Here is a 27,036-nt window from a genome sequence, read left to right on the forward strand (position 1 = left end):
TATGGAGGGATGAGTGTAACTAAAACAAAGTAGCGTCGAACCGGGTTACTGCTGAAGTCTGGACGCAGCCTAACTGAGGTACAAAGCATGCCGCAGAATATAATCTACTTTGGTACTGCTTTAACTGTCCTGGCTAAGGAATTCTGGGATTTGTAGTTTTGTGAGACGTGTTAACCTTCTCTGTCAGAGAGCTCTGGTGTCTGAATAAACTACAGTTCCAACTTCCAAGCATTGAGCCAGGGCAGTTAAAGCGGTCTCAATGTGGGTTATTTCTGCAGTGTGCCTGGGCTTGGGATCAGAGTGAGTGGCTTCCTGCCCATCTGCCCAATGCATCCATTCTATTGGTGTAGGAGAGGCCAGGGAGGCGGGGCTGCAGCTCCAGCAGAGAGTAAAGAAGTGACGTCACGCATAGAGCGAGTGGCAACAATGTTGCAAGGTTCCATCCGCTTCTGGATGCTCCATTCACAAAAAACAGTAACACTGTCACAGCCCTGCAGCTTATCGCGCGACGGTTCCGCAGCATCCTGCAGTGCGGACGGTATCAAAACTGGAAATCCTGCAGAATGCACCTCCAGGGAGCTGTGCTTCCTCCAGGGCTGGGGAAGGCAGGCCCAGATCCCCAAAGCCCAGCCTCTTTCCCCGCCCTGGAGCCGCCTCTGGGTTGTGTAAGCCGGGCCTGGCTTAGGCAGAGGGACCATCCAGACCACCGGTGAGTGGCTTCTCTGCCCTGATCTGCCCCTAAGAGTTCACCTCTTTCCTCCCCATCCCTGCTTTGGTGGGTTGGATGGTTCTTCTTCCGTGCCTACCTTGCAGGACTGTTGTGCCAAGGCAGAGATTATAAAACTGGGGGGAGGAAGGGGGTTCATAGAATCCGAGAGTTGGAGGAGACCCCAAGGGCCATCCAGTCCAACTTCATTCTGCCACGCAGGAACTCACAATCCAAGCAGACTCCCTGTGTCAGATGGTCATTCAACCTCTTTTTGAAAACGTCTATGGCATGTTCTTTGTGTGTGTGTGGCAACCATCAAGCCCTATGAGAAGAGACTTGGGAGTTGGGGATGTTTGGCCTGGAGAAGAGATGATTAAGGGGTGATATGATGAGAGCCCTGTTTAAATATTGGAAGGGATGTCATATTGAGGAGGGAGCAAGCTTGTTTTCTGCTGCTCCAGAGAACAGGACCAGGAACAATAATAATGGATGCAAGCTCCAGGAAAAGAGAGAAAGAAGCCATACATCAACAGGTGACTTGGAGGCTTGCAAATACACACATAAACTTTCCCTAAAGGCGCCTGATCCCGTCTGATCTCAGAAACTAAGCAGGGTCAGCCCTGGTTAGTTCAAGGGTGGGAGACCACCCAGGAGGAGCAGGTGCTGTAGGCCCTAGTTCAGGAGAAAGAACTGGCAAAACCACCTCTGAGGATTCCTGGCTTAAGAAAACCCTTCTTGGGATCTCCATTGGGACAGGCGACTCGAAGGCATAAATAAGGACAGGCTGGGATGTTGTACCACTTCAATACATTTGGATACAGTTATTTATATATTTAGTTTTATCTTTTTCATTTAATATTGTAACAATTTAATTCCCTTTTAATGTACCTTTTTCTATATTTTTAATTATGCTGGGTTTTTTTAATGTTGTGAAGCCGGTCTGAGTCCCATTTCTGAGAAAAGAGCAGAATACTAATAAATATAATAATAATAATAATAATAATAATAATAATAATCAATACCCTAAAGACACCACCAGCTCCTGTCTGATCTTGGAAGCTAAGTAGGATCAGCTAAGTAGAGTTAGCTGATTCTGGCCTACCTTACAGGACTGTTGTACAAAGGCAGATCCTATAAGACGGGCTTCTGAGGGGATTTTCTCACTTCTGAATGTCTTTTAGGATAAATGCGGGTCTCCATTGGGGAGTATTTGTCTTGCAGGGGCCCAAATAACCTGCAGTGATTCCCAAACATCAATCCTCCAGGTTTTTGCACTTCAACTCCCAGAAGCCCCAGCCAGTTAGGCCAACAGTTAGGAATTCTGGGTCTTGGTTAAAACATCAGGAGGACCAACGTTTGGGAACCACTAAAGGACCCCCATGGATGCCAAAATACAAAAATCTGTGGATGCTCAAGGCCCATTAAATACCATGGCATAGTAACATGGTGTGCCTTGTATGAAATAGCAAGATTAAGCTTTGCTTTTTGGCATTTATATATTTTTAAAATTATTTTCAAGCTGTGGATGCTTGAATCCGTGGATTAAAAAACCCGTGGATATGGAGGGCTGACTGTAAATTCAATATTTATTTCAATGCATGTGTAAATTTGACACATACAAAAGTTTCGGGGGGAAAGGAAGGATTAGGGTCTCCAAGTCTCATGCTCCCTTGAGCAATGCCTGAGAACCACTGCGCTAATTTATAGAAAGGTTTTGAAGAAACAAAAGGGATCTGCTGTCAATCTTTATTTTCAGCTTGCTGTATTTCTCTTACCTCTTTTGCTTTCCTGTTCAGGTTTTCCTTTTTCTGGAACCAATCTTCCTTTGTAAATCTCACCTTGTCGGTTGCATAAGGAGTTTTACTCGCCCATTGCATAATTGTCCTCTGCTCCGCTGCATAGCTCTGCCCTGCTTTGCCTGAGAAATGAGGATACCCAGCTGCTTCTGTCTGGGGATGTGCCTTAATTTTAAGGAAGAGGCCATCTGCGGCCTTCTCTATTTTTCTTCAGCTGCCCCCAAATAGTGGAATGACCTGTCGGAAGAGATTCGGCAGCTGGATACAATGTCTGTGTTTAAAAGAGCATCAAAGACCAGTCTCTCCCAGCAGGCTTATCCCAATGATTTTTAAACTGTGAATTAAAAGTCCCATGGGATCTTTATGGGTTATTTAGTTACAGTCAGCCCTCCATATCCACAGATTTATTTATCCACATATTCAAGCATCCATGATATTTTTAAAAAAATATAAATACATAAAAGCAAACCTTGATTTTTCCATGTTATATAAGATACATCGTTTTACTATCCATTGTATTTAATGGGACTTGAGCATCCATGGATTTTGGTGTCCATGGGGATTCTTGGAAACAAACCCCAGTGGATACCAAGGCCCCACTGTATTTATTTATCATAATGCCATATATTTGGCCACTGGAGGGCTTTGGCTGAAATGTGTCCTGATAAAAACTATTTCCCCCCAGTTTTTAAAGGGTGTTCAGAGTGCAGGGACTCCTAACACTAATGGTTTAGGTGACCAATTTTTTTCCAGACACTGTAAGCCACCTCAATCCTGCAGGAGAGTGGGATAATAATAATAATAATAATAATAATAATAATAATAATAATAATTATTATTATTATTATTATTATTATTATTATTATTATTTGGGTTCAGTGGGGTGCAGGGAGAGTTCAGTGGCCATGAAATAGGTCTCATATAGACAGCATTTTTGTCATCCCTGAACTAAACTAAAGTGGGTGAGGGGGAGGTGTGGCAGTGGTCCATAAAAGCCATATCACTTTGACCAGAAACTCGCTTCTAAAACTGAGACATATCGAGTGCATTTACCTGACCCTAAAGGCCAAGGACAGTCTGGGGATTCTGTTAGTTTATCGTCCACCCTGTGCGCTAACAGACTCCCTGGCTGAGCTGACACAGCTGGTCTCGGAGCTGGTGTTGGAGTCCCCCAGGCTTCTTGTCCTGGGGGACCTCAACATCCCCATCGAGGCCGGCTTATCAGATCTAACAGGCGCGGCTCGGTTGTTCATGGAATCCATGACATCCATGGGCCTGTCCCAATTGGTTTTGGGTCCAACTCATTGTGCTGGTAATACACTCGACATAGTCTTCAGTATGGTTCAAGAATGTCCGTGGGTAGAAATTAATGCTATTTCCCCCTTGTCATGGACGGACCATTTTCTGGTCAAGATAGGACTGGAAGCCACAATTCAAAAACCCCTTGGGGGTGGAGGACCCATTACAATGGTCCGCCCTCGAAGGCTGATGGAACCCAAAAGGTTCCAAGAAGCCCTAGAGGGTATTATGTTTGGGAACAATGGCGACGCTGTCGAAACCCTGGTTGATAACTGGAATACGAATCTCACCGGGGTAATAGACAGTATCGCTCCAGAGTGTCCTTACCAGCCCGCTTCTAAAAAAGACCCTGGTATACTAAAGATCTTCGCCAGATGAAGCGGGCTGCACAACAACTAGAGCACCACTGGCGGAAACATCTGAAATTATCTTACAGAACACTCCATGAGAACATGTTACGTTCCTACGGAGTGGCAATCAATGCAGATAAGAACTCGTTCTGTGCTGCACGGATTGCATCAGCAGAGTCCCGTCCAGCAGAGCTGTTCAGGGTGGTCAGGGAACTGACTCAACCCCAGCCACCCTGAACCCTCTATTAGAACCAACGATAGCCTGCTGTGAGGCCTTTAATGACTTTTTTGCTGATAAAGTCTCTCGACGCCGGCCTTCAGACAGAACCTATAGTACAGGTATCCAGTGACCTTGGTAGCAAGGTTATTCTGGATCGTTTTGAGTTTGTGAGTACCGAGGACATAGACAAGCTCCTTGGGTGTGTGAAAAAGACGACATGCCCTCTCGACCAGGGAGGAGATGCTATAAAAACCGCACTCCATCTAATAACAAATGCATCTCTTCGGGAAGGCACTATTCCATCATCTCTGAAACAGGCAATGGTAAAGCCTCTTTTGAAGAAACCTTCTCTTGATCCCCTTTTAATGGGTAATTATAGGCTGGTCTCCCTATTACCATTCTTGGGCAAGGTGATCAAGAGGGCAGTCACTTTTCAGCTCCAAGCTGCCTTGGATGACACCGATTATCTGGACCCATTTCAAACTGGCTTCAGGGCGGGCTACGGAGTCGAGACTGCCATGGTCGCCTTAGTCAATGACCTCTGTCTGGCCACTGACAAGGGCAGTGTAACCCTGTCGGTGCTCTTGGACATCTCAGTGGCCTTTGATACCATTGACCATGGTATCCTTCTGGAACGCCTGAGAGATTTAGGTATCGGGGGCACTGCGCTCCAGTGGTTCCGGTCCTATCTCTCGGGTAGATTCCAGATGGTGAAGCTGGGGGACAGTTGCTCTTGTAAAAGAGAGCTTACATCTGGCATCCCACAAGGCGCCATTCTGTCCCCCATGCTATTTAATATTTACATGAAGCCACTGGGAGAGATCATCCGGAATCATGGAGCTTGGTGTTATCAGTCTGCTGATGACACCCAGATCTATCTCTCCATGTCTCCGACTGATACAGTGACTAAGGATGGCACCTCTCCTCTGGACGCCTGCCTGGGGTCAGTAATGGGCTGGATGAGGAAAAACAAACTCAAGCTGAATCCAGAGAAAACAGAGGTACTCGTGATAGGTGCTCCGAATCCAGATAGGGAAATTTGCCATCCTGTCCTGAATGGGGTTATACTTTCCCTAAAGGACAAAGTTCGCAGTTTGAGAGTACTCTTGGATCCATCCCTACAGTTATCATCTCAAGTAGATGCGATGGTCAAGAGTGCTTGGTACCAGCTCCGGATGATATGCCAACTGCGTCCCTGTCTGGATCAAAAAGACCTAGAAACGGTAGTACATGCACTGGTAACCTCTCGTTTGGACTTCTGTAATGCGCTCTACATGGGGCTACCTATGTACCAGCTTTGGAAGCTTCAACTGATTCAAAATGCTGCAGCCAGATTGATCACAGGCACATCCAGATCGGATCATATAACTCCCGTATTAAAATCTCTCCACTGGCTGCCAATTCGCTTCCGGTCCCAGTACAAAGTGTTGGTTATTACCTTTAAAGCCCTATATGGCTTGGGCCTGAGTTACTTGAGGGAACACCTCTCCCTACACAATCCGCCCCGCACTTTGAGAACATTGGGGAAATTGCTACTTGAACACCCTAAGGTACGACTGGCAACAACCCATCAAAGAGCTTACTCAGCGATAGCGCCTTCTCTTTGGAATGCACTTCCTGAAGAGATCCGCCTCAGTAGTACACTGGAAGCCTTTAAAAAGGTGTTAAAAACTTATCTTTTCCAGCAAGCATACCCTCCCGATTTATTGTAGAGAATTTATTCCCCAATTAGTTTAATCGATATTTTATGGCTCTTTTTAGATAATTTTATTGAATAATTGTGGTTTTATTGAAATGGTTTTAACTGCTCTTATATTGTATGTGATAGTTCTTGTAGATGTACACCGCTTAGATCTCAAGGAAAAGTGGTATAAAAATAAACAGTTAGTTAGTTAGTTAGTAAATGAACCTTTGGTCTAATCCAGCAGAGAATCTTCTGTGATTTATTCCAGGTAGTCTCCAATCTGCTCCCAAGAAGGTTTGCCAGCGTTTTGGTTTATTTCGGTGCCTTCCGGGGACCTTGTGGACTGCGGACTCTCTTGGGAGCAACAGCAGCCATGTCTCAGAAGAGAAAGAAGCGGAAGCCACCTGGATCAGCAGAGTCTGAAAATGAAGCAGCAGAAGACGGAGCCACATCCATCAGGTCAGAAAATGGTGGGAAAGTAGCACAGGTGGCCTCAAACATACCATATGAGGAGGGGGAGAAGAAGAAGAAGGTGATGAAGACCGACACGGGTGCTGGAGGTGGAGACTTGGCAGAGGCATTGAGAGAGGTCCGCCTCAAAACAGCATCCTCTGTCGCGGAGTTCAAATATAACAAGAAACGGGTCCGCCTGGTCTCAGAAAATTCAGATCTCAAGGAAGGAGCTCAGGGAATCCTGTACTGGATGTCGCGGGATCAGAGAGTACAAGGTAAGAACTGGCCCTTAGCCTAAGTTGCAAGCCAGAACTTGGACAAAGAATATTTTTTGGATTACAACTCCCAGAATCCTCCATCCAAGATCTGGGCTGCAGCCTATTTTGGCTTAATTTTCTAGTGGTTGTTGTGTGCCAAGTCATTTCTAACTTATGGCGATCCTAATGCAAACCTACCTATCATGGGGTTTCCTTGACAAGTTTCTTCAGAAGGGGCTTGCTATTGTCTGAGTCTAAGAGAGTGTGACTTGTCCAAGGTCATCTAGTGGGTTTCACAGCCGAGTGGGAATTGAACCCTGGTCTCCAGAGTCACAGGCCAGTGCTCAAACCACTACACCACACTGGCTCTGGCTTAATTTAGGAGAGCCTAATTTTCTTTCTTGTCCATTGGAACAGGGCAAGTGAGCAAGCCAGCAGCAACTATCTGCTCCTTAAGATTGTAGAATCCTAGAACTGGAAGAGAGCCCAAGGGCCACCCAGTCCACCCCCATTCTGCCATGCAGGAATACACAATCCAAGCACTCCCTGTGACAGATGGCCATCCAGCCTCTCTTTGAAAACCTACAAAGAAGGAGACTCCACTGCACTTCAAGGCAAGTCACTCTTTCTTGGCTTCAGGATCGCAATGGGAAACCCCCTCCGAAGAAACCTGCCAAAAAAACTGCCATGATAGATTCGCCTTATGGTCGCCATAAGCTGGAAATGACTTGAAGGCACACAACACTTTTCTAATTAGGGTTGTTAGAGCGAAAGCTGGAGATGATTCCTGTACCTTTAATGGTTATGCAGAACAGGACATTTCAGCAGGAGATGCTAGCTATCTAGTTGTGTGACAAGCAACACCTGGTGAAATTCCCTCTTCTACAGAACTATTAAAGGTATAGGACTCCTCTCCAGTTTTCAGTCTGGCAACTTAAAGCTAGGATGTGTGACAGTTCTGAGCATCACATAAAATTTCCAGAGAGCCTAGAATGGCAACCAGTTCCTCCCCAGAACACTGGCTGGCACTTTTTTGCTAGGACATACTTTCATATGAGCCCCGTCACCAGCCCCGCATGGAAGGCATTTGTATGCTCTGACTCACTGGAGGAACTTTGCTCCCACAGATCTGGCTGTATAGATTTGTAGAGGCCCAATTCTGAAATATTTGACGTGGGACTCTTGGAACCACTGCCTTCCTGTTGCAGATCTGTTGTCTGATGCTTTCCTATTTGTCTTCTCAGATAACTGGGCCTTTCTCTATGCCCAGCGCCTGGCTTTAAAGCAGAAGCTCCCACTGCATGTCTGCTTCTGCCTGGTGCCCAAATTCCTGGATGCCACCATTCGCCATTTTGGGTTCATGCTCAGAGGCCTCAAGGAAGTGGCCAAGGTACTGGTGGGTGCGCATGGGAGGCTGTTGCATGGGAGGGCAGGAAAGAAGGTGGGAATCATGGGAAAGCACTCAATTAACAAACCCCTATTATCTTCAGTGTTGGCTGCATCTGCACTGCAAAAATAATCCAGTTTGACACCACTTTAACTGCCATGGCCCAATGATATGAAACCCTGACAACTGTAGTTTGTTCTGGCATTAGAGATATGTGACAGAGTGGTTTGAGTGATGGGTTATGACCCTGGAGACCAGGGTTTGATCCCCAGCTTGGCCATGAAACCTACTAGATGACCTTGAGCAAGTCACATGCTCTCAGCCTCAGAGAAAGGCAATACTAGCAAACCACCTCTGAACAAATCTTGCCAAGAAAACCCCATGATACATTCACCTAAAGGTCACTATAAGGTGGAAATGACTTTAAGGCACACAAGAACAAATAGCCAGTGTAAGCCTATTTTGTATGAAACCCAGTACCCATGGAGATGAATCCCAATGTCACCATCTGATGGAATGTCCTGTGTTTCATTTTCCTTCTTTCCAGGAATGCCAGGAGCTCAACATCCCCTTCCACTTGCTCATTGGTTTTGCTAAAGACAGTCTGCCTCCTTTTGTGATGGAGCATGGCATTGGTGGGGTGGTGACGGACTTTTCCCCCCTTCGTGTTCCTATGCAGTGGGTGCAAGATGTCCGAGACAGACTGCCATCCGATGTGCCCTTTGTCCAGGTGGGGATTCTACAAAGGTTGGTCAGTGCAGGAGCGGGAACTCTGGATGGTTACTAAACTTTTTTTCTGGCAAAATAGATGTTAACGTTCCTCTGTCTGGATTCCTGGGTAGATAGTGTAGGACAGCTTCACTGTTCATTTCAGTTATTCAGAGACATAGCTATGTTAGTCTTATAAGACCTTTGGGGCTAATTGAGTAAAATAAGTTGTAGTATAAGTACAGTCGCCCCTCCAAGTCCGCAGTCTAGAAATCCATGGACTTGAAAATCTGCGGAGGGGCAGCCACCATTGACTTTAATGGGGTGTGTGCCCATGGAACTTGCAGGGGGGTCTGGAATGGATGCTTTGCGAATTCCAAGGGCAACTGTACTTGATTTAAATCCTCAGCTGCATGGTATGGGTGGATGCCCAGGAAAGACCTTTATCATCAGACTGTATGAATAGCCATACAAATGCAAAACTTGTGAGTATCGTGATGAGGTGACATCTTCAGTTTTAACAATGGTTGTTAAGGGACAAAGGCAGGAGGAAGGATGTTGCCTAAGGCCAGGGTGAGTGGATGACCATGTGAATGGTGAAGGGAGTTTCAGAAAGTGGTGTATGCAAGCTGGGAACCAGCAAGGAGATATGTTAAACTGGCTAAGAGCAATTATAACACGTAAAACATGCAGGGGTAGCTGTGTTGGTCATTTAATAAATATAAACAAAAATCCATCAGTGATAGCTTTATTGGCCAACCGAAATGCATAATATACTTGTTGCAAGCTTTCAAAGCTTCCTTCCACGAGCGAACATGCCCAAGTGTAGCTCCTGTCTTTCACATATAGGCTCTCTTATCTTAAATGCTTAGGACCGGAAGTATTAAGGATTTCAGAGATGGGACCCAAGTCCTTACACCTATCTCAGCCACGCATGTGGACACTTTTGGATTTTGGAATATTTGGGATTTCATAATTCTAGATAAGGGAGACTCAACCTGTCCCTTGTTCATTTACATTTCCGTTCTCCAGGTTGATGCCCACAATATTGTTCCCTGCTGGGTGGCCTCAGAAAAGCAGGAATATGGGGCAAGGACGATACGGCGGAAGATTCATGACCGACTGGCAGAGTTCCTTACCGAATTCCCTCCTGCCATCAGGCACCCTCACCCGGCTGCATTCCAGGCAAAGGTAATAACTAGTATTGGATGGTGAGGGATCTTCAGTATTCAGAAGTCATTGGCCCTCTAATTTTAGGGACTACAATTCCCATGTTCTATTACCATTGGCCATGCTGACATGGTCTTCTGGGAACTCAAGCCAAATCATTTGGCAGTTCAGAGGTTCCTCACCCCACATCCTAGCCACAACCAGAAACAAAATGTGATAAAATTGCCAGGAGTGCCTTTGTGAAGTTGGGGGTATTAACTAGTTTTATAATATATGTGCCACGAAATCATTGTTAACCCACTGTCAATGGACTGGTATTTGTGGATATATTCCAGTTCTGGTGTTTCTCTTTCCAATCTCCCTTTTAAGGTTCCCCCCCAAAGATGTCTGTTCTGACATCTGAAATGGAATGCCCAGGAAGACTGGTGTGTTCTGCGACTGGTTTTGGTGTATTCCCTAAATGTCCGATTAATGTCTGTTTATGCTCTGGCACAGAGAATGGCCTGTTTACCCAATGTAGAGTTCTAAAGGACATAATTGACAAAGGATGGCATATACAGAGGTCGAACAACTGAAAATGCAGATTGAGTCTCACTCATCCAAAATGTGTGGAGCCAGAAGGGTTTTGAATTTTGAATTTTATTTTATTTTATTTTGATTTTGGAATATTTGCATATACATAAGGAGATATTTCAGAGATGGGGTCTGAGTCTAAGCATGAAATTAAATATGTTTCATATACAGATATACCCTGAAGGTAATTTTATACTCAATAGTTTAAATAATTTTGTGCATGAAACAAAGCTGGTGAACACTGAACCATCAGAAAGCAAAGGTGTCACTATCCCAGCCATTCATATGAAGGATTTTGGATTATTTCCAGTTTCAGCTGTACCTATGATGATATGGGTGATGTGATTAGATCCTGTGATGATATTTTCCAAGTAGATTTCTGTGTTCAGTGTGACGGCATTCCAGAATATACTTGTCCCACAGTCCTGTTCCTGGCTGTTCATTGCTATTCCTTTCATTGATCCTCTAGCCTATCGATTGGGATGCCTGCTATGCCAGCCTGCAGGTGGATCACTCAGTGAAAGAGGTGGCATGGGCAAAGCCAGGCACAGCAGCTGGTCTAATGGTGTTGGAAGAGTTCATCAAGGAGCGGCTGAAGTTCTTTGGTACGGACCGAAACAACCCCAACCGGGCGGCTCTCAGCAACCTCTCGCCCTGGTTCCATTTTGGTGAGTGAGTAATTCTCTGAAAGAGACTTCTAAAGTCTGAGTTTAACTGGTTTTTTGGAACAGTGGGATGGAGTCAGGAACAGCAATGGTCACAAGCTCCCAGAAGACAGGATCAAGATTCAAAATGACCTGAATAGACTAGAAAGCTGGGCCAAAGCTAAGAAAATGAAATTCAATATGGAGAAATGTAAGGTACTGCACTTAGGGTGGAAAAATGAAATGCATAGATATAGGATGGGGGAAACCTGGCTGAATAAAACTACATGTGAAAGGGATCTTGAAGTCCAAGTAGGCCACAAGTTGAACATGAGTCAACAGTGCGATGCGGCAGCTAACAAGGCAAATGCAATTTTAGGCTGCATCAATAAAAGTATAGTGTCTAGATCAAGAGAATTAATAGTGCCACTGTATTCTGCCTTGGTCAGGCCCCACCTGGAATATTGTGTCCAGTTCTGGGCACCACAATTCAAAAAGGACATTGAGAAACTGGAGCGTGTCCAAAGGAGGGCAACTAAAATGGTGACGGGCCTGGAAACCTTATGAGGAACAACTCAGGGAGCTGGGGACGTTTAGCCTGGAGAAAAGACGGTTAAGAGGTGATATGATAGCCCTGTTTAAATACTTGAAGGGATGTCATATTGAGGAGGGAGCAAGCTTTTTTCTGCTGCTCCAGAGAACAGGACCCAATGGAGCAATGGATACAAGCTACAGAAAGAGATTCCATTTCAACATTAAGAAGAACTTCCTGACAGTAAGGACTGTTCAACAGTGGAATACACTCCCTCAATGGAGAGTGGTGGAGTCTCCTTCTTTGGAGGTCTTTAGCTGGATGGCCATCTGTCTGGGATGCTTTGACTGAGAGTTCCTGCATGGCAGAATGGGGTTGGACTGGATGGCCCTTGGGGTCTCTTCCAACTCTATGATTCTATCATTCTAAGCCTTGTGAGCCACTGATGAATTGTTTATTATCCAGAGTTTGGAAGCTCTGTTTTTTTTGCACTGGTGGTGCAGTGTTTAAATGCTGGTTACTGCAGCTGCAAAGGTTGTGAATTTGATCCCAGGGATCCAAGGTTGACTCAGCCTTCCATCCTTTCATAGGTCAGTAAAATGAGTACCCAGCTGGTTGGGGACAATTGGCTTACAAATTGTAAACCGCTCAGAGAGTTCACTATTAAGCAGTATAGAAATGCAAATGCTATTGCTATTTTTAGAAGTGTTACCTTTTTTTACTACAACACTCACAAACCCACAGCAGAAAATTTTTAAGTTCTGACATTTCCTGCCTGGTAGAAAATTCAGGCATCTGAACTAATAGTTAACTGTGTTGGCTTTATCACTGAGTAGTTAGACAGCTGCTTCAGACAAGATTTGGGGGCTGGTGGGAAAGGACCACATTATGCCTAGGCCCCTCTATAATCTTTTTTTTAAAAAATTGAGAAAAATAAAACCGATTGTCCCCTATGCCTTCTAGGAGGTATAGGAGGACATTTCACCTTCTTTAAAGGACTTCCCTCCCAGCCTGTTACGATTTCTGGACTATTTCCTGGCTTAAATAAACCTTCTCTTAGGCCTGGCTTAAATAAGCCCTGTCTTGGTCTGTCTGTTTGTGTGGTGAACTTGTTCACTACCCATATTGCCCAGATGGCATAGGGGTTAAGTTTTGAAAAATAAATATAGTGTAGTTATGGACCCTTCTGGGCCTCTGTGTGTGGCTTGCAGTCCACACTTGGCTTTGCTTCTGGTTCCCATGTTGTGCCATCTTGCATCTCATCCCTCATCTCTCCCACAGGTCAGATTTCTGTCCAGCGTGCCATTTTGGAGGTACGCAAACACCGCAGTCGGTACAAAGAATCTGTGGAAGGCTTTATTGAAGAAGCTGTAGTCCGAAGGGAGCTGGCGGACAACTTCTGCTACTACAACCAAAACTATGACAAGGTTGAAGGTAATGGGACCGGCTGGTTTTGCCTTCCTATAGTAGCTTTAAGATAGAGAATAGTAGGCAGTCACCCTCATGGTGGGCAAGTAGAACAATCCCTTGGCACATAAAACAAAAGGCTGGCTTCCTGTTCATGAACTGTGGGTGCATAAAAGCCCCATTGAGAGTGACTGGACATTTTTGCCTGGTGTGGAAGTCCATTTTCAGTTGAAGGTTTCAGAAGCAGAATTTAACATGCAGTGCCATTGCACATGTGATACCATTGTACTTTGCATGGCCATGGAGCATTGCACACATTCATTTCACATTTCCACATTCATTGACACAGTGTTGCAATTCACTAATCATCACACTGTTCCATGAATATCAAGTTACACTCCACATCCTTGATGTACAATCTCAGCTGAAATTACTTCTTATAGTGCTGGCCACATAGCCCGAAAAACCCACAAAAAACTATGGATGCCAGCTATGAAAGCCTTTGACTTTACATCTTATAGTGCTGTTGCTATACTTTACATTAGGGATAAGTATTGGCCACAAGATTTGAAACAGTCCCATTTGAGGCCATTCGGTTTAACATGGATGTGAGTTATATGGGGAATATTTGTGTTAGAGAGACAAGTTGCACCTGGGAGCTGTTACGTAAGAAGTCCTGGATGCAATGTCAGAAAAGTATATCCACTCCTTATGCAATGTCAGAAAAGTATATCCATTGGGGTGATCCTGGCTCCACTAGCATAAAGTCCCAAGAGGATTCCAACCATTAATTATTTTTCCTCTTTTAAGACCATGGCTGTGTCACAGTTCTCTGTTTGGTTAAACCATGTGAAACTGTCTGTTACCTTTCAAAGGGGCTTACGACTGGGCCAAGACCACCTTGAAACTTCATGCCAAAGACAAGAGACCTCACCTGTACACGCTGAAACACTTAGAGGATGGAAAAACACACGACCTGCTCTGGAATGCTGCACAGGTATCCACAACGCCAAAGAATTAGGGGGTGGGTGGGTCCCATGGTGAGCATGTGTTGGTTGGGGATTTGTGGACCATGTGGGTTCTGTGTTTGGAGATGTGCATCTCTTCTCAGGCACTGTTGGACTACATCTCCCACCACTCTCTGCTAATATGGCTGGTGTAATGATTGACATGGTAGCCCAATAAATATGGAGAGTGATTGATTGCCAGATAGGGAGTTTGACTGTTGTTTTTTTTAATTTTATTTGTATATATATGTGCACATGTGTATGGATATAGTGGGTTCTCCGGATCCACAAATTCCACCAACCATGGATTGAGCATCCCATATTAAATGGCAGCAACATGAACGCATGCGTACTGAAGTGTCCATGTTCGTGTTTTTGTTGCTGCCCTGGAGTCGATCTCGACTCATGGCGACCCTATGGATGAGAAATCTCCAAGACCTCCTATCCTCCCCTGCTCTGCTTCATTCCTGCAACCCCACAAAACCCATTGTGACCTCCTTCATTGAGTCCATCCATCTAGTGTGTGACCTTCCTCTCTTTCTGCTTCCCTCCACCTTTCCCAGCATTATTGTCTTTTCCAATGAGTCCTTCCTTCTCATGATGTGGCCAAAGTATGACATTTTGGTCATCTTGGCTTCCAGGGAGGTTTCTGCTCTAGGACTCATTTGTTTCTCTTGGCTGTCTACAGAATCCTCAGCACTTCTTCTCCATGTTCATGTTGCTGCCATTCAATAATGTAGGATTTTAACATACGAGGTTTTTCATATCTGTACAGGTCCTGGAACCAAACCCAAATGGATACAACAATGTGTCTCCCACATTTCCCCCAGCATGGGACCCACAGTGGCTTAGAAATAAACCTGCTAACAAAAAGGTTGAAATACAATTAAATAAGTTACCATGTTTAAATCCCATTACACTAAATTGTAAAATCATTTTTAAAAAGAGCATACACCCCATAAAAAGACTCGTTGCAGCCAGTTATTTAATTTTTCAAAATATGTTTTGTTCAACAGCATAATAGCAACTAAAATAATTAAGAAGATAACACAAGTGTCTACACAATTACTTAAACCCTTAATATAATACAGATTTTTGTTTATAATGTTGAGTTCTCTAAATAGTAGAAACTTTGTGTGTTAGTATTAAATTTAAAAAATAAAAACATTTCTTTATAGTACTTGTCATTCATTTAGATCAGGGGTAGGCAACCTGCGGCCCGCGGGCCAGATGCGGCCCAGCAAGGCCTTGGGACCAGCCCCCGGCCCGGTCCTGCCGCCGATTGCCGCTGGGGCCTTTGGGGGGCAATTGTCTATAGAAGCCTCAGAAACATGCGTTTATATTAACATTTTTTTAAAAATCAGCAATTTTTTTCACGTGTCCTCCATTTTTTTAAAAAAGTGTCTTCCATTTGAAAATTTTGTCCTACATTTGTCCTGGTTTATTTATATATTTAATTTTTTTCTTAAATTAATTATTTATTTTTTGGCTTCGGTCCCCCAGTTGTCTGAGGGACAGCAACCCGGCCCCCGGCTCAAAAGGGTTGCCTACCCCTGATTTAGATAGTTTAATCTGATTACAACTTCTCAGCAAGCCTTATTGAGTTTTTGTGAAAATGTATTCATTTTCCATTTTAGTAACTGTATAATAATCATTGCTATTTTCTACTAATAGATGGTCTTCTGTTCTCTGATATCCAAGTCCTCTATTTCAGTTCTTTCTTTACTTATGAGGAATTTCTTTTAATAGATGCTTTCCAAATTAGGCCACATAATTTTCCAAAAGTTTTTAACTCATGACCATTCTTCCTCAAGTTTTTTAAGCAATTTGTTTTTCAGCCAATAAGTAATTTGATCCATTTCCATCATGTTCGCTAATTTTACTAGCCATTTGTTAGATTGATCCAAAATGGAAAAGTACCACTTCATACAACACCTAGTTAACTGGTGTGAATCCATGTTGTAGAATGTGGTGATAGTCCAGAGGTAGCAAATAACTAATTGTCCATTGGAAGTTGACTTGTAAGTAAGACTAACTACGTTGGGGATCTTGGAACTATAACTGTACCTAATTGCTTTTTTAAAGGAGAAGTGTTATCAACAGCTGCTAGTTCCCTTAGCCAAAAGGAATCTTTTCCTTCAGAAGCAGAGTATCTTGCTCCGCTTGTGGGCTTTAGGGAACCAACTCACTGCTTATTGGCAGAAACAGGATGATGGGTTAGATGGACCCTCAGTCTGAGTCAGGAACTTCTTCTTGCGTCCTTGCATGATTATCGTAGCACAGACTGGTTGAAGATACTCTCATGTGGCCACACGTTTCTCCAGGAGAATTTCCTATTATTGTAATTCAATACCCCTCCAACCTTTTCAGCTCCAGATGGTTCACGAGGGGAAGATGCATGGCTTCCTGCGGATGTACTGGGCCAAGAAAATCCTGGAGTGGACCAGTTCTCCAGAAGAGGCCTTGAAATTCAGCATCTACCTCAATGACCGTTACGAACTGGATGGCAGGGACCCCAATGGTTATGTGGGTAAGCAATGGTGTAATGCGGTGGTTCCCAATCTTTGCTCCTCCAGGTTTTTTGGACTTCAACCATCAGATGCCCCAGCTAGCTTGGCCAACAGTCAGGAAGTCTGGGAACTGAAATCCAAAATGTCTGGAGGACCAAAGGCTGGGAACCACTGGCATAGTGCTTTGAGTATTGGACTATGTCTATGGAGACCAGAGTTCAAATCCATGGAAATTCACAAGGTGACTTTGAGCAAGTCACACTGTCTCAGTCTTGAAGGAAGGCAATGGCAAACCTCCTCTGAATAAACTTGCAGAATAGAATACCAATTGAAGTATTGGGTATTGGGCCCAGGATACCTGAAGGACCGTCTCTTCCTATACATTCTGCCCCGCACCCTCAGAACGTCTGGGCAGCAATTACTCAGGGTTCCAGGGGCCAAACTCTCCTCTACAATGAGGAGGACATATTCCATTGTCGCCCCGGCCCTTTGGAACACGCTGCCCACTGAGCTCCGCTCGGCCACCTCCCTGGCCCAGTTTAGAAGGGATTTAAAAACCCTTCTATTTCGAACTGCATTCCCCGAGTGAAGTTCCAGATGGCCTTCCTCCCTCCATTGTCGGCAAGACGGATGGCTGATCGGGGTTTTAAGTTGTTTTTAATTTTGTATCTATGTGTTTTATAATCTGTCTGTATTGTGTTTTATTGCTATGTTCACCGCCCTGATCAATGGAAGGGCGGTATATAAATAAAAATTTTATTATTTTATTAAGTATAGTGCCTAGAATCATAGAGTTGGAAGGGACCACAAGGGCCATCCAGTCCAACCTCCCTGCCATGCAGGAACTCTCAATCAAAGCATACCCAACACAAGGGGTGTAATAGTGCCACTCTATTCTGCTTTGGTCAGGCCTCACCTGGAATAATCCTGTGTCCAGTTCTGGGCACCACAATTCAAAAAGGATGCTTACAAGTTGGAGCATGCCCAAAGGAAGGCAGCTCAGTTGGTGAAGTGTCTGGAAACCATGCCTTATGAGGAGAGACTTAGGAAACTGGGGTTAGCCTGGAGAAGAAAAGGTTAAGAGGTAATATGAAAGCCCTGTATAAGTATTTGCAGGGGTGTCATATTGAGGATGGAGCAAGCTTGTTTTCAGCTGCTCCAGAGAATAGGACGCGGAGCAATGGATTTAAACTACAGGAAAAGAGATTCCATCTTAACATTAGGAGGGACTTCCTGACAGTAAGAGCTATTCGACAGTGGAATAGGCTGCTACCTCGGAGGGCGGTGGAGTCTTCTTTGGAGCTTTTTAAACAGGTTTTTGGCCTGTTTAACTGGCTGGCTAACTGTTGAGGTGCTTTGATTGTGAGTTCCTGCTTGACAAAATGGGGTTGGACTGTATGGCCTTTAGGGTCTCTTCCAACTCTGCAGTTCTGTGATTTTAATGGAAAAGGTATGTATGAGCCTCAGGTCTGTGTGTGATCTACCTCACCCACACATCAGGGACCAGTGCAGTCTTGCCTGTCAGAATCAGTTCATCCGCCGAGTGAAGTTGGTGTGTATGCTCCAGATAGTAATGGGGTAGTTTGGAGAGAGGAAGATTTAGCTTCTCAACTGGGCTTTGCCAGAAAATGCTACAGTTAAACCGGCATAAAATCTTGTGTTGCATGTTAACTGATTAGGAATAAGGTCCCATGTAGGGCCTGGAGTTGCTTCCTGGTACACACACTCACACTGATTCAGGATTAAGCAGACTTTTATAACCATAGGGGCTAGAAACTTCCACTGTTTTTGTTTTGTTTCGTTTTGGGAAAAAATACCATACTTTTCAGGGAACTGAATTCGGCACCCAGCCCCACAGTCTGCATTGTTTTTCTTTGTAGGATGTATACAGCCATGTTCCTAACCCCAGTGGCTCTTCAATTTTGGGAAGCAAAATTAATTTAGAATAGGGTTGGGAGCTTTAGTCGTTCCAGCACCACATAGCTTGGCCAATGGGAAGGGATTGTGGAATTTGTAGTGCAAAATACTGGGTGGCCTGAAGTCTCCTAGCTGTTTGGAGAAAACAGAGAACTGAAAAAGGCTTTTCTTAGGAGTCCTGGAAAACCTGGAGAGTCAGCATAGTGCAGTGGTTTCAGTGTTGGACTAGGACTCTGGGAGACCTGGGTTCAAATCCATGCTGAGCCATGGAAACTTACTGGGTGATCTTGGGCATGTAACAGTCTCTCAGCCTCAAAGGAGAGCACCGCCAAATCTCCTCTCAACAAATCTTTCCAAGAAAACCCTATGCTACTATTCCTTAGGGTTGTCATCAATCTTTCACACTACAAGGCTATTGCACTGTAACTGTCTTGGGTCCATATTGCAAAAGCCTGGGATCTGTAGTTTGATGAAGCTTTCTAGATGAGCATTCTGAGTATCTGAGAAAAGTGCAAATCTCAGGATCCCATAGGATGGAGCCACATACAAGTGGGATCAAACTGCTATAATTATGTAGTCTGAGAGACCCCTTTGTAATCCTGAACAGGCTAGTTGATCTAAAGGCATGCAAGGAAGCCCCTCACAGCTGTTAAGAACCTGGTGTCCCCCATTCACTTGCATGCCCCTGTGGACCATCTGCATTCTTCTTGACCACGTCTTTCCCAGCATAAGAGAAAGACAGAGACTAATCCCCCGTGTTCTTATTTTGCCTCCTCCAGGATGCATGTGGTCCATTTGCGGGATCCATGACCAAGGATGGGCTGAACGGGCCGTCTTCGGCAAGATCCGCTACATGAATTATGCCGGCTGCAAGAGGAAATTCGACGTCGGCCAGTTTGAACGCAAATATAGCCCTCGCAAATTTGCCCAGTAGCGGCAAGCAGAAGTCCAAACTGGAAACACAGCTTGGGAGGGAGGAGTATTTTGGCTCTGACAGGAAGGGAAAACTAGCTCTTCTCCAAAGAGTATGATTTATTTCTCTGCTACTGCTGCAATGCAATTCATTGTGCCTTGGTTGGTCAGTCTCTAGATCCATTTGTAGTAGGAAATAATTACTTCTCAAGATTCTCTGCTTGTCTGAGCTGCTGTTAGGATTACTTGTCAGATAGGTTAGAGAACATCAGGTCTTGGGCCAAATGCAGCTTTCTGGCTTTCTCTGTTGATTCCCAAACTTGTCCTCCAGATGTTTGAGACCTCAGCTCCCAGAAGCCCTAGCCAGCTTGGCTAACAGTCAGGACTTCTAGGAGCTGAAGTCCAAAATATCTGGTGAGTCAAAGTTTGGGAACCATTGCTCTAGATGGTCTGAGATTGGTTGTTGGTTTTATGGAATGGAAGCAAAACTTGGAATATAACTCCCAGACCACCAGCCTGGCCCAAAAAATAGCTTTTTGGTAGCCTGGATCCGGAGCAAATTTCATTTGCCTTTCTGAAGCATCAAAATTTGAGATGCTTTAAGAAGCTTCCTTCTAAGGATACAGGGGAAAGTAGTCTACGTGTTACAAAAAACAGCTTGCTTACTTACTGTTTTCAGATTTCAAAAACTCAGGGTTGGTAGACTTTTAATGTTCTGTCCTCTGCGAGCCAACATACAAGGGCTTTCGATTCAGGTGGTGGCAGAAGCAACAGTTTGGGAGTGACTGTTACACAACTGTAGCGCATAGCGTTTTCTAAGTTTGCTTTAGTAAAAAAAGAAAGAAAATGCAATTGTAAACTCTTATTTTTGAGATGTGATGCTTTAAATAATTGTGGTGGGAGAATGTAGCCTTCATTTTAAGACAAGGGTAGGGGACTGGTCCAGGGGCCTCAAGAATGCCAAAAAATCAGATGAAAGTGGAAGTGGCTGGAAATTACAACTGGTTTTGTACAATGGGACTAAGGAGTTTATCACACTGGGGTTTACTTTGGCATCAAAGAGAGATTAAAGCGCATTTAAAGAATTCTGCAAATAAAGTGAAAATGGCAAGTAATTGTGTGAATGATTATCACACGCAATTCCACAAATAAAGTGATATCGGAAATGCATTGTCGCTGAAATCCCGAAAGTAAAAAGATGCACGTTAATGCTTCTTTGTGACCACTTTAATGGCGTGTGAAATTGTTTCGCGTAATTACATGATTTTTCTGGGATATTCACAGGATAAACTCCCAATCTCCTTTGTGTGATAAACTCCTACGTTGTGTTGTTCCTCCAGAAAAAAAGGCAGGCTGAGGGCTGCAGTTTGCCCACTTCTGCTTTCAGGGTAGGCCACATAATGCTGAAGGAACATGGAAGTTACCCAAACAGTCTCTCCACTATTGACAAAGCTCTTGAACAAAAGGCATTTCCCATTACAGCCAAATACTTCCTCTGTCCCATTGCTTCAGCTCTGTGTTGCAAACATGGATGAGGAACACCGACAATGAGGGTGGTGGCAGCTGGGGTGCTTCAGACCAGAAAAAAATGGGTTTTCAGGCTAACAGTGCGCACAGCTGTGGCACTAATATGAATCGTGGTAGTGTGCCTTAAAAGTTATTTCTGACTTATGGCAACTCTATCATGGGTTTTCTTGGCAAGATTTGTTCTGAAGAGGTTTGCCATTTCTTTCCCAAGGTTGAGAACACGTGACTAAGGTCACCCAGTGGGTTTCATGGCCAAGTAGGGGTATCAAAACCTGGTCTCCAGTATCATAATCTAACACTCAAACCACTACACCATGTTGCCTCTCATGCTAATGTGAAGGATGGTCCCTATTTACACAACAATGAAGAGTTAAGAAACAAAGCCTTCCAGATGCCTCACAGTGTAGTTCCACCAAGAAAGTGCCAGAGCACTGTTTCCTGGGCCCCATGTAATGCATTTCTGAAAGCTATGGAAAGCTATGCTCGGGCTGGAAGTATTGAATTTAGTAACCTGATATTGTCCCTTGCCACCCTCCCCAAACACACTAAATACCTGAGAGATTATTCCATTCTAAATATAAAACAGCAAAAAAGAAAGAAAACCGTGCTTATTAATATAGTTTATTAAGGACGGTACTTTCATTGTTATGCTGTGCAACCGAACAGCAGTTTCTGGCTTTTGAAAGAGCTTTCACATACCATTTACAACATCACAGATGGCATCATCCTGCAGTACCAAACTACTGTAAAACTAGTGACAGCTTCATCAGTGATGAGCAAAATGTGGCTTCTTCACCTCTCTGCTGCACATCCTCTTCCCTTTGGGGCTTTTTGGCCATTCCAGAACTCTGAATATAAAATGTAACATAAAACCTGCTACCCAGTCTCCTGAAACCAAAACCAGTGCTTCTAAAAAACAAAAAACAACCCAACAGCTGTTAATGAGGACTTTGCCAGCAATGAAGAAATAACCCAAAGTGCTAAATGTGTTCACAAAAACAGGTGGACAAACCTAAGTTTCCTAAGAAATCAATCTCCGAGAAGCAGCACACTAGAGGAATCCGTTAAAGAAGGGCTGCTGTGCAGATTTGAGCATTTTAAGTCTCAAGTGAGGCAGCACCAAGGCCCAAACTATGCATGATGCTAGCCATATCTTTAAACAAACACACTCAGCCTACCCAGAATCTTATACATCCACAGAGGAACCATGCTGAGGGAGGTTGGGTTAGTTGCTTTTAGTTTGAAGCAGAAGGCAGCTTCAAGTCTTAACAAAATCACAATCTGGAATGTGGCCTTAAAGCTGTTTTCGCCTCCTCCAAAATATGAGCAGCCATGTTAAACACATGATGAGCATCATGCATAGTTTGGGCCTGAAATTCTCAAGAACAGAGCGGGGTGGTTGGATGCAGTGCACAAAACATCGAGGTCAGTACAGTTTATTTGTCAGATATGGAAGCTGGTGAATGTATGTCACCTTTCAAAGTTAACAAATTCAAACTCTCAGAGGAAGGGGTGAGGGAGAGGGGAGGATCTGGGCAACAGGGAGCTAAGATTCAACATTGCCACAAACTTTTCATTTTTCGTTCTTCAAATCCTAGACCAGGTGCTGTCTGGGAAACACAGGCTTCCTTTCAGGCAACATACTTAAGTTTCTTCTGAGAAAAGAGGCCCCTGCAGACATTGAAAGCTTATAGGAAGGGTGGTTTACTAGATGAATGGTCCCTCAGTTCTCTGTGTGGCATAGTGGGAACTGCCTTTGAGTAAGATGAGGAGCACAGACAATCTGGCTGCCAAGCACCAGAGACACTTCTCAAGGGAACGTACAGACACTCAAAGCATTGTATCATAAGGACATTTATATTGCACCTCTGTCCCTCATGTCTCCATCATTTATCTTGCCAAGGGAGTTCAGACAGACACCTATATCCTACTCCTTGTTCCTCTGCTTCTACTGGTCCAGCACTCTGTTCTGGGAACTGCTTCCTCCTTGCTGACAAATAGATTAAAACACAAAACCATTGCAAAGTCTGCACATTCCAAAAGACAATTATCCCAGCATTATCCTTCTGAAGTTTGGAAGTGATCCCACAAGGCTTCTGCAAAACTCTGGGCATACTATACCTGGACACTAGGCATTTCACATTCATAAAAAACACAACTTCTGGGCCAGTGGGTGGCAAAGATGGTCTTTCAATGAGTGTAAACCACAAATAACCCTCAGCTGCTTCTTCCACTGTCACATTTGAGAAGAAGCAGGAAGGGACAGCTTCTTGGTACTTTGCAAACTCAATAAATTAAAATCCACAATTTTATGACTATAAAAAAGAAAAGCAGGGATAGGATCCCTTTAGAAATCTTTTATTAACACAAATCTGAAGAGCCTGTACTCCTTATTTTTGCATATGTATATAAATACCTGACAACAGCCTCTTACTTTAACTGGATTTTTTATCCAATACAGTTTTTAAAAATGACGGAAAAACTCAAAAATAGATGTTTCAAAAAAATAAGGAGATTCTGCTTAGTACCGCTTGAGCCAGTTCTTAATTACATTTTCAGGACACCATGTCATACAATGCCCACCTTCAGACAACACACTGACTCTTACACACTTTCGCAAAACCTTTCTTAATGACATACTGTAGGGTGGTTCAAGGTGCTCTGGAAAGCCTGCCTGTATTGCAAGGGTACATGTCTAGTTTCCAGACAGCAACACAAATGAGAATGGGAGGAGTGGGAAGATGATACAAGCTGTATATAGTATGCTAAGACACTGGCAAGCAATGTACCTGGGAATGAAAATTTGCTCTGTACAATAGTTTAGTCTAGAAGGCAGCTGCCTCAAGAGCCTCAGACTTTATTCTCTTCCCACTAAAGGCACACAGCCCATTTCAAGGCGTTTGGCAGAAGGGTTTTAGTGCACACCTAGCTGACAAGGACAGAGAAGAAATAAATGGCAACAGTCAACAGGAGGGTGAAATCTGATTAATTAATCCAGCTCATAGAAGAGAGCTCTCACATATGCCATGAACATGGGTGGATGAGCAGCTTCAGAACCCCACAGGTATAGCTGCTCCATGATTCTTAACAGGAGGAAGAGCAACTGCATTTCAAGAACTGAACTGGAGGGAGCTGGCTATTTCAATCGCTTAGAGCAGAAATAAGTGGTGAAGACACCATGGAAAAGGCTGTGTAGATGGTGTATACTTTGGTGTTTAACAATGAGAGACACAGAGTGAGAGAGAAAGGTAAGTAACGTAACAAAACTCTCAGACTGTAGCAAGGCTGACTTGCTACCAGCCTGTAGCCTCCATTTGTAGTGAATTCAAGATGCATTCAGTGCTCATGTCAACTAAGCCTCCTTCCTCCACCACCCAAGGCCAGCAGATAGCAGGGAAATTGATATAGACCACTACTCCATTCTTTGAGAACTACCTGCATCCTCTCAGCTCTCTCCTGCTAAGCTCCCATAGGGACGACAAAATGAACTACACTTGCTCAGCACCACCAGGCTTCCCTAAAGAAAATGTCCCATCCTTCACACCTACCTAAAATCTTACATCAGGTACCCATTCCTTTCAACTCCCCTTTCTTCCTCTGTAAGTTGCAGATCCAATTGCAGACACAGCAGGATGAGAAACAGATGCATCACTACAGGAGCATTAAAAGTTAATTTCTTGCTGATCTAAGGAAGCACCCATACCTTTCAAAACATCCCCCTGATATGCTGATCTACCACTCACTTCATCCTTGGCCATACTGGCTAGGGATTATGGGAGCTATAATGCAATACTTGGTGGGCACCTGATTGGTGGTTCTAATCACTTCCTAACACATTAGGACTGTGGTAGATAAACAGAATGTCCACCACTATCACACCACACAACTCTTACCAAAACCAAAATATACAATATACAATTCAGGTTTCACTTGTCAGTTATCAGCTTATTTCCTCCACATGGTTTTCAGACAGCTAGGTAGCTCCCAACAGAAAAAAGGGCATTCCTTACAGCCCTTCAGCTCTGGCATCCCTGTCATGTCATATGGACATCAGGCACAAAATGAGAGCTGGATGTGTGAAGAGCAGCAGCAAAGTTATAGGCAGTGGTTTTGGCAAAAGAGAAAAACAAAATAAAAGCGGCCTTTTCTGGTACACAGTAGTCATAACAGTGAGTAAAATTATTTGAGTGGGTTACTTTCCCTTTCGGAGTGCTTTGGTACTTCACCAGGAACTTAGACATTCAGCCCTTGGCAAGCCCATCACCAACTTTTCTTAGAACATGGCAAGGTCCAGGCACTCAGGTCTTCGACTCAGACCAAAGCAGCTGTTCTTTTTGTGGCTGCAGCAAAGCTTAGCTTTGTAGTGCATCAAAGTCAGTGGCAGGAACTGCAACAAAACCCTTCTCTCTCTTGTTCTGCATCTCTCAAGGAGTGGTAAATAGGACCCCCCCCCCTGCCAGGTGCAAAAGACCCCTTTGCAATCTCTCCACTCCAGCTAGCCCGTTAGCCAAGGAAGGGTTATTTTCAGTTCACTGTCAGATTCTGGAGACAGAGGCTTTGCACCAAACTCCAGTCTTGTTAACTGTCACGTGGCTGCTCCTGCTATATCCTCCTCCTGCTCATCCTCATAGTCTGAGAGGTCTGCCTCCATGCTCTGTTTTGCCAGCAACTCTCTTCGCGCTTGCAGCCGCTCACACTTAGGGCAAGGTCCTGATCGAAAGCAGGTTTTGTGATAGCAGGCTTTGCATTCTGCACGGGAGAGAGGAAACCAACCATAAATACAGAAAGGCCAAGCTTCAAGAGGACACAAACTCATAACCTGCATCAGTCCCACAGCATCTGTGTATCCAGAACTGGAGAAGTGCTGGAAAAGGTCTGGATAAATTAAGCTGAGCTGGCTCAGGAATTGCTGGCTAGGGAGCTGTAGTCCCTCAAAGCCATGATTCCAAGCTCTGAAATGAATAAGTTATGGAGCAACAGTCCTGTGCTGGAAAAAAGGTGACACTACCACCCCATCCACACTTTAGGGGCACTGAGAGAGCAGCACACGCTGAAGCTATGCTAGGATCCTTTCGTGCAAAAGATCTTTCTGCAATCTGAGGGCAAGACTTCAGCATCTTCTGCAATACAGTAAAATATTCTCTTGGCATGTGCAACGTCCCCATGCAGAGTAAGCAAAGTGTTTTGGCAAGAGCTATGAAGTCCTTATCAAGGAATGAATGTCAGGAGCTAATGCATATCTATTCTAGAATTAAACTGGTTTTAATGGTTATTCTCTCTCTCCCCCATCTCCCCGCAAAAGAATACTACAAACAGTAGTTTTTGTGGGTTTTTCGGGCTATGTGGCCATGTTCCAGAAAAGTTTCTTCCAGATGTTTCGCCAGCATCTGTGGCTGGCATCTTCAGAGAATGCTTTGCCCTCACAGCCAGCCACAGATGCTGGCGAAACGTCAGGAAGAAACAATTCTGGAACATGGCCACATAGCCCAAAAAACCCACAAAAAACTATGGATGCCAGCCATGAAAGCCTTCAACATTACAAAACAGTAGTTCTTTGACGAGGAAGAGAGGGATTCACTAATGGAACTCGAAATATTTCCCTGCCACAATTCCTGAGATTTTCTGGAACAAGCAATGACATTTCTATGTAGTAAATAAAACTGGTTACCTAGTAGAGCAGATATGACCCAAATACAACACAGTTGTTTAAATGAAACCCAATCCTTTCCCACAAATGCCAAATATGGACTGGAGCATTACTATTCCCAGATCCCCAGGCACCCAGCTACTGGTGAACATGGCTCCTGCGTGCCTACCTTCACAGGTCCTGCACTTATTCAGCTCAAAGGGAAAGATGATGTCCTCCTCATTTTGGCAGAATTCACAGATGAAGCCCTTAGCCTGGCACAGCTGGGAGGAAAGAGAAATGGAGAAGAGTGAAGATGAAAAATAGAGTAGAAAGTGCAAACCCAGC

The 27,036-nt window shown here is 44.2% G+C and overlaps 3 protein-coding genes across 7 annotated transcripts in view; 2 read left to right on the top strand and 1 right to left on the bottom strand.

Moving 5' to 3' along the window:
- The window catches only part of ARMC9 (armadillo repeat containing 9), a 1,183,007-nt gene that overhangs the window by 530,772 nt on the left and 625,199 nt on the right, over nt 1–27,036 (top strand). The gene's annotated exons all lie outside the window — the stretch shown is intronic.
- Nucleotides 450–20,646, top strand: LOC121925343 (deoxyribodipyrimidine photo-lyase-like). The gene is made up of 10 exons (XM_042457398.1): nt 450–709; nt 6,327–6,786; nt 8,013–8,158; nt 8,703–8,885; nt 9,896–10,054; nt 11,076–11,274; nt 13,064–13,216; nt 14,065–14,186; nt 16,567–16,726; nt 19,403–20,646. The coding sequence occupies exons 2-10, from the start codon at nt 6,432–6,434 to the stop codon at nt 19,555–19,557; spliced, it is 1,632 nt and encodes a 543-aa protein (XP_042313332.1). The 5' UTR covers nt 450–709; nt 6,327–6,431; the 3' UTR covers nt 19,558–20,646.
- RUBCN (rubicon autophagy regulator) overlaps nt 21,665–27,036 on the bottom strand; it is a 62,092-nt gene continuing 56,720 nt past the window's right edge. For all 5 annotated transcript variants that reach the window (XM_042457381.1, XM_042457379.1, XM_042457380.1 and 2 more), the window contains 2 exons: nt 26,879–26,972; nt 21,665–25,811 (listed from right to left, as the gene is read on the bottom strand). In XM_042457381.1, the coding sequence (XP_042313315.1) occupies nt 25,648–25,811; nt 26,879–26,972 (258 nt within the window). In that variant the 3' untranslated portion in view covers nt 21,665–25,647. The remainder of the gene's footprint in view (nt 25,812–26,878; nt 26,973–27,036) is intronic.

Source organism: Sceloporus undulatus, chromosome 3 (genome assembly GCF_019175285.1).
Source record: "Sceloporus undulatus isolate JIND9_A2432 ecotype Alabama chromosome 3, SceUnd_v1.1, whole genome shotgun sequence".
Classification (NCBI taxonomy): Eukaryota; Metazoa; Chordata; class Lepidosauria; order Squamata; family Phrynosomatidae; genus Sceloporus; species Sceloporus undulatus.

What these genes read in the sequence shown, in the direction of transcription:
- LOC121925343 (XM_042457398.1), top strand. Translation starts at nt 6,432, where the DNA reads ATGTCTCAGAAGAGAAAGAAGCGGAAGCCACCTGGATCAGCAGAGTCT. An exon ending in GCCTCAAGGAAGTGGCCAAG is followed by an intron (nt 8,159 to 8,702) that starts GTACTGGTGGGT and finishes CCTTCTTTCCAG; the next exon opens with GAATGCCAGGAGCTCAACAT. An exon ending in CTCGCCCTGGTTCCATTTTG is followed by an intron (nt 11,275 to 13,063) that starts GTGAGTGAGTAA and finishes TCTCTCCCACAG; the next exon opens with GTCAGATTTCTGTCCAGCGT.